Here is a 13,834-nt window from a genome sequence, read left to right as displayed (position 1 = left end):
ACAGCTTTCTTTCGAGTAGATCTGTTTAGTGTTGCAGTCTAAGACCCAGTGCATGTCAAAAACAGTGACAGAAGGGGGGGGGGAATCTGCGCCACAGAATTCTCTTGATTGCTTCTAGGGGCATATTCTAACTCAACAGTTAGTTTATGGGAATGAGATGTTCCCTATTGAAGAAATGAAAGTTCCAGAAAGGTTACAGAAGCCTACAGCATGAGAGTTGTTTCTGTGACTGAGCGGTTGGTCAAGTTAAGAGTCATCTTCTGATATGGGTAAAGTCTACAGACCTATTAATCAACTGCTACAGGGCAAATGCAGCCAGGGTTCTGCTTAGTCTTAACACATTCACACTCGTTCAGTATTCATTCTGGCAGGGCTTTGCCTTGCCTAGACTGACCCTTTAAGATACCAAAGTTCACTCAATCATCTCCAAGATGATAATCATGTGTCCCCTAAGCTTTGTTATATTAGTTTGCCTAGTATAAGATTAGTTAGACCAACATTCTGGCTTCATATTAGGCTGAAAAGTGAAACCTGCCAGAGCCATTCAAAAAACTTAATGCACCAATATGGATTTGGCCTTGAGGCAAGTCTCTCTCTCTCTCCAAACTGCGCAACATCAGTGGGCAACCTCCAAAACTCATCCACCTTGCCGCTTGCTTCTTTCTTTAGCAAAAACACTGCACCAGAAAACACACACAAAAAGCAAACCTTCTGAAAGGTCATATCCAGAGAGTATATTTCTATATATCTTAAAATGTGGAGTATGATGCATTAACTGCCTTGAGTGGAAAGAATGCATTCTTTCCCTTACTTTTAAGGTAAGATGACTTTAGGTACAAGTCCTCTGCAGCCTTGAGGAATAATATTTAAAATAAATATCTTTTACATGCCTGTGGAAACAATGCAATGGCCACAAGAAACTCATCCACATCTGCCTGTGCAGTAGCTATCTGCTACTCAGCAGAAAGAGGCAGAAAAAGAAAAAAGAAAAAGAAAAATATGCTGCACCATAAAATGATAGATCACAACAAAAAGACAAACAACAGAATTTAACACAAAGGTGGCATCTTGACTAGAGTTTCCACTTAGGACCATTGGGGATGTGTGTGTGAATCATGTGACAAATGGTTGGCAGTTTCACTGCAGAGAAACAACCTGAAAGACAGACTTTACATTCTAAGGAAGTGCCAGAGCAAATTCCCTTATTTGCCTGGAGTCTGACTCTTCTTCCATTACTTGGACATTCTGGATCCTTAGTGTTTGTTATATGTGAAACAATAGCCAAGACCAGAGGAATAGTGGGAGTCAGACAGTCCCTCCATAAAGGCATGGAGAAGCTCTCTGGAATTGCCCAGTTGGCTGCCAGATGGTCATTCTTTTAAGGGTTCCCCTCACTACACTGGGAAGATTTCTCCTTCAGATGCTGCCATAACCAGGCTTCCCCCCATCTTTCTCCTTCCATTTTTGTCCTCCTTTATCATTCTGTCCCTCAAAGCAAGTGTTTAATTTTAAAGCATTGTGTGCCCACCCCCCCATACCTCTTCCCTAATATTCCCTTCATTTCACACATGTGCATTTGTAATTGGTCCAGCCTTCTCTCACTTTCACTACTCTGCTATGGTGGGGGTGGAAAATGTTTCACAGCAGAAATTCTTCTAGTTTTGTTTAGTTTTTTTGCAGAAAAAAAAACGTTTTGTAACTTCATTAATAACAATAAATGCAGGCCCATTTTAAACATAGTATCAAGCTACCTTGGCAATTCTGAAGGTTTTAGCTTGGTTACTAACACAAGTAAGATAAACGTGCTAAAACTGATCTCTCTCTAGGACACCAGGAGATTTCCCAAAACTAAAAAATTTCCAAGGAAAATTGTCCTGTGCAAATTACCCATATTTGCATACAGAACTTTTCAAAATTTTCCATTTCAAATTTCAAAAACCACATCACTACTTCTGTGCCTTCTGCTATGCAGCTTCCTAGCAGGGGCAAACTAAGACATTGTGCTTCCTGAGGCAAACGGAAAAGATAGCACCCTCTCTCTGCTCCATGTGCGGAAACTGAGCAGAATGTCACATCCACACCACACATTTAAAGCACATCTAAAGCACACCGCTTCCAGCAAAGAATCCTGGGAACCAGTTTGCTCCTTACAGAGCTACAATTCTCAACACCCTTGACAAACTACAGTTTCCAGGAGTAGTGTAATGCGACCTTAGCTGAATCTTACTTCAACAGTGGTCATGGGACAACATCCTCCACTGAATCCAAGTGTAGCAGGCTAGCTAGCCCGGGGGGGGGGCAGGTAATAGGGCAAGCTGTACATTACCCACAGTTTTTGTCTCCTCCAACATCTTGTTGTTGCCCCCACTCCCCAAGCATCCACCACCTGAGGTGGTTGCCTCACTCTGCCTCCTGTACGTTTTGAACATAGCCATATGCATCAGTTATGTTATGGATAGTGGCTTTTTACTCTGGGGGGTACGCAGGGGTACGCATACCCCTAAACATTTTGTGAATCTAAGTTTGGCCTCATTAAGGGGCAGTATTTCAATATGAGTAGGAAAATGAGAGTACTCCTAAACATTTTTTTAGGGGAAAAAGCACTGAGTGTTACCATTTAAACTACTAGCATGAAGCAGGAACCTCATCAAAGAAAAACACAGCATCTAGCCTCTGCTTGATTATTTCCCTTATTCTGTTATTTCCCCATTCACTTGTCTGAGCAAGGACAGACCATCAACCACCCTGGAACTCCAGTAGATTAAGTCATTGCTCCTGCACTGGGTTGGGGGGGGGGAATGCTGTAGAGCTACACTCCCACCTTTACCACAGTACTGGGACTATAGTCTTCTGTAGAAGATAATGGAAACTATGTTTTAAACCCTTGGCCAGAGTGTCTCAACCTACCACACTGCTTAAGCCCTAGATCTAGTTGCCCAATAAGCTTTCAACCTTTCTCAGAGCTGACCCCAAGGTATTTTATTGTGTGTGGCAAATGACAAGAGCACACACACCCAGTTCACGTGGAGAAGCTGGCCACACTGACCACTGAATCTTACTGCAACAGTGGTGAAGGGACAACATCATCTACCACACCCAAGAGCAGCCTGTTAGCTTAGGGGCCACAGGGAAGGCTGCCTGGAAGGCACAGCTTTGTCCTCCAACAAGGGGAAATGCCAGCGGTGGAGTAAAGTCAGGTGGGTAAAGTCAGGGGGAGGTCAGAAAGAATGGCTAGTGTGAAGGTGGATGAAGAGACAGAAACTTGACTGAAGGTTAACTCTAAACTGCCAGGTAACATGTATTCAAGTCTTTGGGCATTTTTGTTTTGTCTGATAGTTTAAAACTGCTATGTAGAGAAACAAAATCTAGGAATTGCCCGAAGAACTTTGATGCTTTTCTCCCTTAAAAAGGAACCCAGTCTTTGGCTTCCAAAAGGTCACACATGAACACCAATACTTTCTATCTATTACATATACAGTCTTGGATTAATACATTTTATTAATTGGAGACTAGAAGTGTGTATTTTAAAATCTAAGTGGTCTCTTGCTAGAAGGTTTCAGTTCAAATTGCAATGTTCATGGTCTAAACTAGATACATCTCATTACAACATAGAAGACAGATTGCTGTTAGCCACTAAAACACTCAGAATGAATTACTTCACTGAGCAACGATAATACTTATTTGAAAATGAATTATATCAGTTAAAAGCAAATGTTACCCACACAAACACTTTTAAAAGCAGTTTAAACCTGTCACTGCCATATAATCTATAAAGATCCCACCACTTCTCAATCCTTTGTGATTGGGTGAAAGGTTGAACTGCCATGCCAGGTTTTCATCCCCAGAGGAATATTTTTAAATAGTCCATCCAATAAATCCTTCAAAAATAGTGGCAAGTAATGGAAATACTGAGATCTTTTCCAGCAGAGAAACGGTATCATTCTTAGGAAATACATAGCATATGCTGTGTACATCCCCCTCCTCCACAACCCAAGACTTTCCATTAATGTATATTGGGTAATTAATGTACAGGCTTGGAAGACATTCTTACAGCAAAAGGCAATATTTTGGCCCCAAGCCCAAACCAACTGGTGGGGGCAGGGGGAGAGAAGAGAGAAATCCCACCTCGAGTCAGGCACTCTACCAGATGCAATACATAAGATACATGAAGGGCTGGAGGGGGAATGGAGAAAAGTACATATATATTTCTTTCAGAGTATGTCTTACCACTTTCATTCTTCTCTATTACATCCACCACCTCTCCAGCTTGCAAGCTGATCTCCGAGTTTTCCTGTTTCTCATAGTTAGACACCACCACATACTGGTCCAGGATCATAGGTTCAGAACTAGCGTCAGCACCTGGGGAAGGGAAAAAGCAAGCTGTGAGCCAGCTTCCAGCCATGGCTCCTCGAGAGCGACCTCTGTCCATCCGACTCATGATAGGCTGATTTGTCACCAATGCCAAGCCAATCAGAATACAACCTTGGCTCGCAGCATATCCCCAAATGGCTGGCCATATAGAAGAAGTTTCCTCTGGCCCACAGCTGAGTAGTACAGAAGAACATTGGAGACTGGTTGAAGAGGGGAGAAGGGGGAGGGGGGAAAAAAACCACCCAAGAGTTTAACACAACAGCATATTGTTAGATAGCAAGCTGCAGGATGGAGTTTGAAAATAAACCTCTTTCCAACATGGTTGCCACACCATCCTTGTTCCCATTCAGAGAGAAAAATCCATCTCGGTCACAACCAGCATAAAAAAAAGTGGGGGGGAGAGAAATCCAGGGCTGCCTCGCTAAATGGGAGGGCAGAAAAACACCCAAGTCCACAACTTCTCCCCGTCATAGGCTGAGCTCCTGCCTCGCTCTCACAGGCTCAAGCTAAGAGTCAAAAGGGGGGCTGTGGACGCCAATCATATTTGCCTCGCGCTGCAGTCCTTAAATAGAAAACACATGAGCCGTGTTGAATAAGGGAGGTGGGGGTGGAGGAAGGGAAGAGGGGAGGGCGCAAAGGACTGTTTACTTGAAACAGAAGAAGAAGAAGAATTACAGCACCAGATTCCTGCTTACACAGTTCCCCTCTGCTCCGCTGCTCAAGCTCTTTCCAAATAAAACTCCCCCCAGTGTGTCCCCCTGTTAAACTGAGATGTACATACAGAGTCATCTTTTTTTTTTGTGCAGCTGTAAAAAAAACCCACAACACTTCGCATAGTAAGAGTCATTCTTCAAAGTTCTCTAAACCAACACAAAATGCTTACATTGGATTCTTTCTCCCTGCCTCCACTCCCCAGCCACCCAGCTGAGCGATGCCCAGGCCTATTTCTTTCCTCTTGTGAAAGTCTTCCCATCTCACCCACCCCATCCATATTTTCTGGTTCATTTTCTCAGTCATAATCGTATGGGTGTGTGTGGGTTTTTTTTAAAAAAAGCAAAGGAACAAAAAAAAAGTGTGTTCTGCCACCAGGGACGAAGGCTCACCCTTCCTGCCTTATAGCAACAAGCTGCTGCAGAAGCATGCCTGCCCCTTCACTCATAAGTCACTCAGAAGATAAACAAGGCCCTTCCCCGCCCACTTCTAAACACCCACAGGAAAATCTGCCCCTGTACATTACTCCTCGGCGCCTGCAAGAAGAAATATGTGCTACAAAAGCATTTTTTAAGCCAGGGCTCTTCCCCCCACCCAGGACTCCTTACACACACACACACACACACACACACACACAACCAGTCATGAACAAAAGAAAACCCTGAAGGAAGCCAAAACTTATTCTCAAATGAGCTAGCAATCATTAAGCTTCATGAGAGACGTTTACAAGACTGCATTCAGTTTGATGTGTGCATCAAAAGGGGCATTACCTCCAAGCACAGGATGGCATGCTTCTTGAATATCCCCACCTGGGCTCACAACACACCTCCTTATCAGTGGTCCAGTCACTTTACCGGACAATAGATGTCAAAATCCTCCTTACTCCTTGCAAGGATATCACTGACTAACAGTGGAAACCTATGCATGTTTACTAGGAAGTTACATCTGGAAAACCAACACATAACTAGCAGTTAGGGTGGTCACAGAGGACAGACCTCCATTTAAAGGTCTATCCAGTCCTCATCCAGTTTAAAAGATAATAAACCATATAAGGAGGGAGAGAAGCTGTGGTTAATGCATTATATATTTTGCAAATTTTTAAAGTTCTGGTGGTGGTTTTTAGCTGCTTGGGTGCTCCTTGCATGCCAAAAACTGGGATAAAGAGAGAAACAAATATAAATATTGGATAAAGAATTTAGTTAGGGGCAGCTTGGTGCAAGTAAGTTCCCTAGAGACCTGTAATTTATGGCATACATCCATAAGTGAAGAAAGAGAATTCTTACCTCCAGCCCAAGATCTGGTCAGCTTGGGCTGGACAACGAACTGCTGACTGACTGACTAATATGGGAAGCTATGCATGTTAATCAGACACTTTTACTTTGTTAAACAAAATAGAGAATAGCTGTAGAATAGAGAATACTTTGTTAAACAAAATAGAGAATAGCATTGAGACAGAGACAGTCAAGTTCCTCTCTCAAACTTGTTCTTTTGCAACATTTTGACTGGTCTAATAAAGGCATTGCATTGTAAAGTATAATCTGTAGCATAGTATGGAGTATATTAAACTCAAATAAGGGTAAAGTTAGTTGCCCACCTTCAATATGGTACATATTTAAAGACCAAGTCTGCAAAGATGTATCTATCACAGCATCTTAAGCAATATTTATTTTACGACTGGGAAGAGGTTACAATTAGAAAACCCTTTCCAGCTATCACAATCCACAATTCTACAGAAAAAGAGGAAAAAGAAGCCTTCATTGTTTCAGAGCAGAGAAAAGTATTCTTCTTTCGTGCAGCATTTGTAAAAAAAAAACACTTCTCCATAGACATGTTTAATTGGTTCCATCTATCAAAAGATTTTATTTATAGGATGGACAGCTTCTAGAGAAAGAGAGAGAAACGGAGAGAGAGAGAGAGAGAGAGAGAGAGAGAGAGAGAGAGAGAGAGAGACTTGACTCATCCAAACTGTCTAATTTAACATGGATTGAGTTCCTTCCGACACTTAGCAGGAAGGTTCCCAACAGACATTTGCCCTTCTTTGACTCTCCCGATTAAAGTAGAGGAAATACAAATGTGAATGCACCAGTGGAGGAGGGGGACGAGAATAATCGTGGTATTATTAAGTTCCATTGTCAATCGTGGAAAAAAGACCAGGCTAGTTGAGATGAAATTTCTACTGGTTTCTTTTTAAAGAGAGAGTGCTTAGGATTCAAATCAGTTTAGGACAGTGATGGCCAAACTTGGCCCTGCAGCTTTTTTTGGACTACAACTCCCATCACTCCCAGCTAACAGGACCAGTGGTCAGGGATGATGGGAATTGTAGCCCCAAAACAGCTGCAGGGCCAAGTTTGACCATCACTAGTCTAGGGGAATTTGCACTCTCCACTCCTCTATGGAAAATGTATGCATGTGTTCAGGGTCACCCTTCAACATCACAAAGCTCATTAAAAATAAGCTATTTAGGAGACTGGATTCCTAACAAAAGATTAAGCCCAACAACCCTCTCTCATTGTTTCTATTAAATGTTGTTTTGAGAGAACATAGTTAAAATAATGTCTTCAAAAGTTGGGAGATTTTCTATACCGAAGTCATTTCCATATAGAAAATATAATGCAAGGAATACACAGATTATCAAACAAGCAATAATCATACTTTTCTTCTTGTCTTCCCATATACATCTGGTTGGCCACTGAGGCTGTTGGCTAGGGGTGTGGGTGGGTGGGTGTGTAAGAGAATCATACACATATACATGAATGCCATGACTGACTGTAACATAGACATGATTGCCAGCAATCAAATAGTTTCCTCAGATAATATATTACTTTACATCTTAAACAGCCATTTAGGTTTCTAGATAAATGGGAGCTTTCTTAATTTACCCAGTTTATGTTTCCTATATTACTCCATGAAATCACAATCCACTTAACCTAATTAAACAAAATAACTGAAACAAAAAATATGATCCATCTGTACTCAAATGGCTACCTTCCTCATGGTCAAGTCAATAGGAGCATGAACTACATTTAGAGCTACATTCCCCTTCTGGCAATTTCTTCAAAAGTGAGCTAAAGCAGTTGCTTATGTAGGAAGTATGCCCTTACTCTGAAATGGCTTTATTTGCCTTCAGTGATGTCAGCAACATGAAGCCAAATCAAATCAGCTCATCATCTTAAGCAATTGATGATTTGGCTTATATCATTATAGAAAGGAGAAAGAGGGAGTATCAGGACAGCAACCAATATGGAAACAACAGCAGTGAACAACTTCTGGAAAATCTAAAAATTCCCACCAAAGTCCACAACTAGAATATGGGGCACTTCCTCTAATTAGGAATTGGGGAACATTGAGCATAGTCCTAACTACAACACACACCTCAGATTATTGCTGTTCCTCCATCTGTTGCTGAAATGTCAAGCTATCCTGTGAATAAAAGTTTAACCTGGCTAGTTTTGAGGATGTTCTGACTAAAAAAAGGTAAAGGTAAAGGACCCCTGACAGTTAAGTCCAGTTGCAGATGACTCTGGGGTTGCGGTGCTCATCTTGCTTTACAGGCTGAGGAGCCAGCGTTTGTCCGCAGACAGTTTTCCCGGCTCATGTAGCCAGCATGACTGAGCCGCTTCTGGCGCAACGGAACACTGAAACCAGAGCAGCGCATGGAAACGCTGTTTACCTTCCCACCGGAGCGCTACCTATTTATCTACTTGCACTTTTGGCGTGCTTTTGAACTGCTAGGTTGGCAGGAGCTGGGACCGAGCAACTGGAGCTCACCATATCACAGGGATTCGAACCGCCGACTTTCTGATCGGCAAGCCCAAGAGGCTCAGTGGTTTAGACCACAGCGCCACCCGCACCCCTGTTCTGACTAAGGGTATGCAAAAACCCCTATTTAAAGTATGTAATATTTTTAAAGAGGAAGTGGCATTGCTCACTTTCATCCAGCCTTTTCTTCAGTGCGGTACAATAAGCAACACAGAAACAAGGTAACAAGTATTATCCATGGAAGCTGCAAATGGGATCAATTTCTTGATTCTAGTTCCATCTATACTCCATACATTTTTATCCTTATCCATGTCTGCTTGTCCTTTTTCATATGGTTCTACTGATCCCCCTGCCAAATCTAATGTTTGCTTGTTTTTATTCACAACCAATTTTACAAAGGTTAGCTAATTCTCCATTTTAAATTGCAGCAGGTGCTTTAATGGGGATCTGTCCAATACACAGTTAGCAAGACTAGTAACTTAAAATAAGTGGTGATTCTCTAGTCCCACTGATATTTGACACAGTTAGTGCTCATGTCGTATCTCTGGCCTTGCCTTCTTATATGTCTTTTTCTTTTGAAAATCTCTAATCAGAGAAATTCATTAGTTCTCCAGGCTCTCCACCCCCAATCACTTTAGATTTGTTGGTTTCAGAGATGACATTCAGCCAAGAAAAAGTTGAGACAGAGGAAAGGGTGAAGTCAGATTCCTTTCCCCAACCACCTCAACTTCTTGGAAAATTGGCTCACAGTCTACGGACTCCAATCAACTAGGTTACAGGTAGAAAAAGTTAAGGCAATGGTATTCCACACACAGATGTGTGAAACCACTTGGAGGGCATCCAAGAAGCTGCCAGACACAAGTTCCTCAACAGTTGGAGAACACCTAAATACTTTGGCACTTGACCCATTTCAACTGGCCGAAGCAAGTGTGGATTCTTTTAGCTGTGCTTTGAGATAGAAAAGGGATAGAGGCTGATCTTTTCAAGAGAAGGCAGGATTGAAGAGTGGAAGAACATTCCTAAAGGTGGCAGTTTGGTTTAGAGAAGTTTAGGAGCAGGAAACTATTAGACCAGGTGTTCTCTCTATGCTCAGTTCAAGTGTTCTCAAAGTGCACTCAGGGCAGAACTTTTACATCTTGGCAGCCACAGTTCTTCCAAATTACTTTTGCTGAGGTAACATATATGTGGAGAAAGCTGGAAGGGAGACATGCTTAACCTTGCTGTCCCATCTACTGATTCTCTCCAGAAAACAGCTCCCCACAGGCATCTTTCCCCCTAGCCAGAAGGGGGAAAGGAAGGGTATAAGAACAGCCCAGGGTGTATTTGCAGGGGAGAACTGGTGAGCAGAGGCAGAATTAGGGGAGGCGGAGGGAAGACAAGTAAAAAGAACCATTTTTTTTTTTTTTTGCCTGAGAGCATTAAATACAGAAGAGTCCGGGGGTGGGGAGATTGCTTTCTCGAATGGCTTACATACAGTAATTTCCTCCCATTTAACTTTTTTCCTGCAAAAGGCTGCTCATACACATGGACTTTTACTGAAGCTCCAATTGCCTGCATCTTGCCATCGCAACAAATCCAGCCAGGTAATACTGCACGGTGCCAAACAGAGAGAGAATTTGGTTCAGAGTCTTAACATTTTAGAGGTGCAAGCCTCCCTTTCTCAACCTCCATCTCACACCTAGGCAGTTGTATGTATTCCCATGGCCATATACACAAAAAAGTATCCGATGAGCTGCAAACTTTGCTTTCTATTAAACTGCTGAAAGACATAATTTGATACCTGAAAGAGCTTTGAGTTCTCTAAACCAAAGCCGCGCCTAATGAGGCACACATGGCCTTCAGTGTTAGCCACGCAAAATCCAAGGACAAATCTTTGTCTCTAATTTTTCAGACTGTCTTTTCCTTTCCATGCCATCCAGATTGTTTGTTCCCTACAACCCCCTCCCCCCGCCCCCAATGTTTCTTAGAACTTAAGGGAAAATTTGCCTCTTACAGGGCGATCCCAAGACTAACTCTTCTCACATCTGTCTTGATCCCTGCAAGATGTACACCCACAGGAGCATGCTCTAGTGCCAACTGTAAATCCCTAACTTATTATGTTCAGGGTGAGAAAGTATGTGCTATGCAATGGGCAAGGTTAGCACATGCTCCAGGAAGCCATTCTAGCTATCAACACTTCATTGCTTTGGAACATCGCATGGTAGTATCAGCCAGGCTCTAATTTATTAGAACTCAAATGTTTCCAGATTAATCTGAGATGCATGTGCATGAATGGCATATAGGCATTCTAGCCATCAAATGGGTGCCATAAGAATGATGCATATAGTACTATGCTAACCTAACCAAATATCTCATACTGATAAGCTGGGGAGGTAAAAAGAAGGTCATATAACTAAAACAATTGTTATGGCAGACATTGTTTACAGCAAACACTATTGATCAACCAATAACGGTTAACCACGCTAATATACCATATGGTGCCAAAATTAATTCCTAATTTATTCCTTATTCCTTATCTAGATGTCCCTTTAGAGGAGAGCAGGTGTGTATGAAATTCTAAGTCAGTACTAGCAACAACCTGTTGAGTGAACTGTAGTAGTTCCCAACGTTCATCTGTGAGTGACAGGGTAATCAGCAGTATCCAAATGAATGCAAGAAGTTGATCAAGAACTCTTTTTCTTGGCATATGCTGTTTTCATTTTGTGAGCTACACCAAGCAATCCCAAACTGTCATCTGAACTCTGAATACTGGCTCATTCTATGGCTTTTTCCACAAACTTCACTTCAATAAACATAAAAGTCACTTCCAACTCTTCTACAGTATCGAATTTTCCATCTACATAACAGCCAAACCAACAATGATAAGGAAGTGAGGGTAGCAAAAATGCTGTCAAGAATGTAGTCACCAAGGAGAGGTTAAAATTGGATAGGTGTTTATAGTAGTTTGTCGACCATATTTCAAACATGCTAAGTCTAAAAGCACAAGCACACAAGGACAATTTGAAGTAAGTTTGTTATCAACATTCCTGCTTCTGAAAGCTCCACTCATCACAATGAGCACTGGGTGTCAGCAATATCAGGGCTCTTCATCAACACAGCTGGCTTGAAACGAATCACTTTTACCCTTCAAATGAGACACCATTCAAAACAGTATCAAAGGTGGTGTTGAGGCATAATGCCACATTGTAAAAGCAGGCGCGAAGGAAGGTTATCAATGGTAACCAAGGTGGTCAGCATGTAGCAATGCTCTCTTTTATAATGGAAAGCAATCAATAGCTCAGATGGCACAGAACATCCTACTTCTGCAAAAGCAATTCTATTTTGTGTTGTGCCAGCACCTGACATGTGTGAATAATGAAAAAGCATGGGTGGATAAACTGCAATTAGGGAAGTAATGAGTATTTGAAGAATATGCAAGCACCCCTGCTCAAATGACTTCAAGCACAATCCACCTCTGGCAGGCCCCTTGCTTCAATTCTGTTGGCAGCTTCACCCACCCAAATCCCATTTCCTCAAGGCTGTGCTTACTAGGTTTTTTGTAGCTCAAGGTAATTAGTGCCAACGTTGCTGTTTGCACTCATGACCTTGAGCTGCAAGGTCTGTGGCTACAGAAACAGCTGAAGCAAGCCCAAGGTCAATGCACCTATGTAGACTGATGGGACAAGAGGGTCTTCAGCATAGCTCGCTTTTTACCACACATATACCCAAGCCACTGGCAGGCATTCAGTATTTTAAAATTTCTTTGGAAGTGTGTGAAGAACATTATGTCTCCATGGATTTTTGTCAGTCACATCAGGATTTTGTGAGCATCCTTCAACTCTCAAGCTTCTGCAAGTACAATGAAGAAAAGCTCACAAAACATGGCTGATTTTCGAGCCAAATGAGGGGATGTTGAAGCTTCCCTACTTTCAGTCAGACTATGACTATACTCTTAGTCCATCTCTAAGTACCACCACAACCCCACAGGCCACACACACACACACAAATAAAAAAGCAGCTTTTGGGAGGTTATGAAATAATTCCAAGAAAATGGCAAGTTTTCTGGAAGATTAAGCAAACAAAAGCCCTCACACACTGTCAAGTCTCAACAAAAATGAGAACTAGAAACATCAGAGAGAGAGAGAGAGAGAGAGAGAGAGAGAGAGAGGGAGGGAGGAAAAGTGGCCCCAGTCAGGAGGCCAGATGTGTCATAATACTAATGAGCAAGTCTTAGCCTCTGTATTAGCCCTCTACAGTTTTTATAGACAGTGGTTTCCAAACTTTTTAAAAAGGCCCTGTTCCCTTTTAAAATTAAAATATGCTCAGTTCTGTCCACACTCTAGTCCACCCACCCTGATGCTCATAACCTCTCTGTATTCTCCAGGTAGCCCCCGTTTCTTGAAATAAGAAGAAACTGTGGGCAGGTGGCCAGATACAGCTGCATTCCTTGGCTTCTCAGGACCTAGCATGAAAGCTTCAGACTGAGGCTTCTATTTTATTCCACCCCAAGCTCCCATCCCTCATTGTACACCATCATTATATTTTTCTTATGGGATGGCACTTTATAAGTACTCTCATAAGTAAACGAATCACTCAGTAGGTAAGTCAGCTCCACACAGGCCTTTAAAAATGGGTTCATCAAGAAGGAAGCACCAAATGCCACACCCTAAATGCTGTTGCTCCTGAGCTTGCTGGTCACCTGAGAGTACCTACCTTTGCAAGTGGTCTACCTTTGCAATATATTAAGAGGCATACAGGCAGTACACAGTTAACATGACCATTAGCCATGGATATCCTCCATGAATTTGTTTAATCCCCTTTTAAAAAAATTCAAGTTGGTGGGCATTACTATATCTTGTGGTAGGAAATTCCATTGAGTATCTGCTGCATGAAAGACTTACTTTTGTCTTTCCTCCGGAACCTCCCAACATGTAACTTCATTGGAGTACCCTGACTGCTAGTATTATATGTGAGGCAAACATCTGTCTATCCACTTTCTTCACATAGTGCATAA

At 42.1% G+C, this 13,834-nt stretch overlaps 1 protein-coding gene across 14 annotated transcripts in view; it reads right to left on the bottom strand.

Annotated features, from left to right (window-relative positions):
- SH3PXD2A (SH3 and PX domains 2A) overlaps nt 1–13,834 on the bottom strand; it is a 249,449-nt gene that overhangs the window by 62,693 nt on the left and 172,922 nt on the right. For 10 of the 14 annotated variants that reach the window (XM_053389297.1, XM_053389300.1, XM_053389299.1 and 7 more), the window contains one exon: nt 4,228–4,359. The exons of 2 other annotated variants lie outside the window; for them this stretch is intronic. In XM_053389297.1, coding sequence (XP_053245272.1) covers nt 4,228–4,359 — 132 coding nt within the window. 2 more of the 14 variants (XM_053389308.1, XM_053389309.1) reach the window with 2 other exon arrangements.

Source organism: Podarcis raffonei, chromosome 5, assembly GCF_027172205.1.
Source record: "Podarcis raffonei isolate rPodRaf1 chromosome 5, rPodRaf1.pri, whole genome shotgun sequence".
NCBI classification, from domain to species: domain Eukaryota; kingdom Metazoa; phylum Chordata; class Lepidosauria; order Squamata; family Lacertidae; genus Podarcis; species Podarcis raffonei.
Note: the sequence above shows the minus strand (reverse complement) of the source record. Positions and strands in the feature narration are given on the sequence as shown.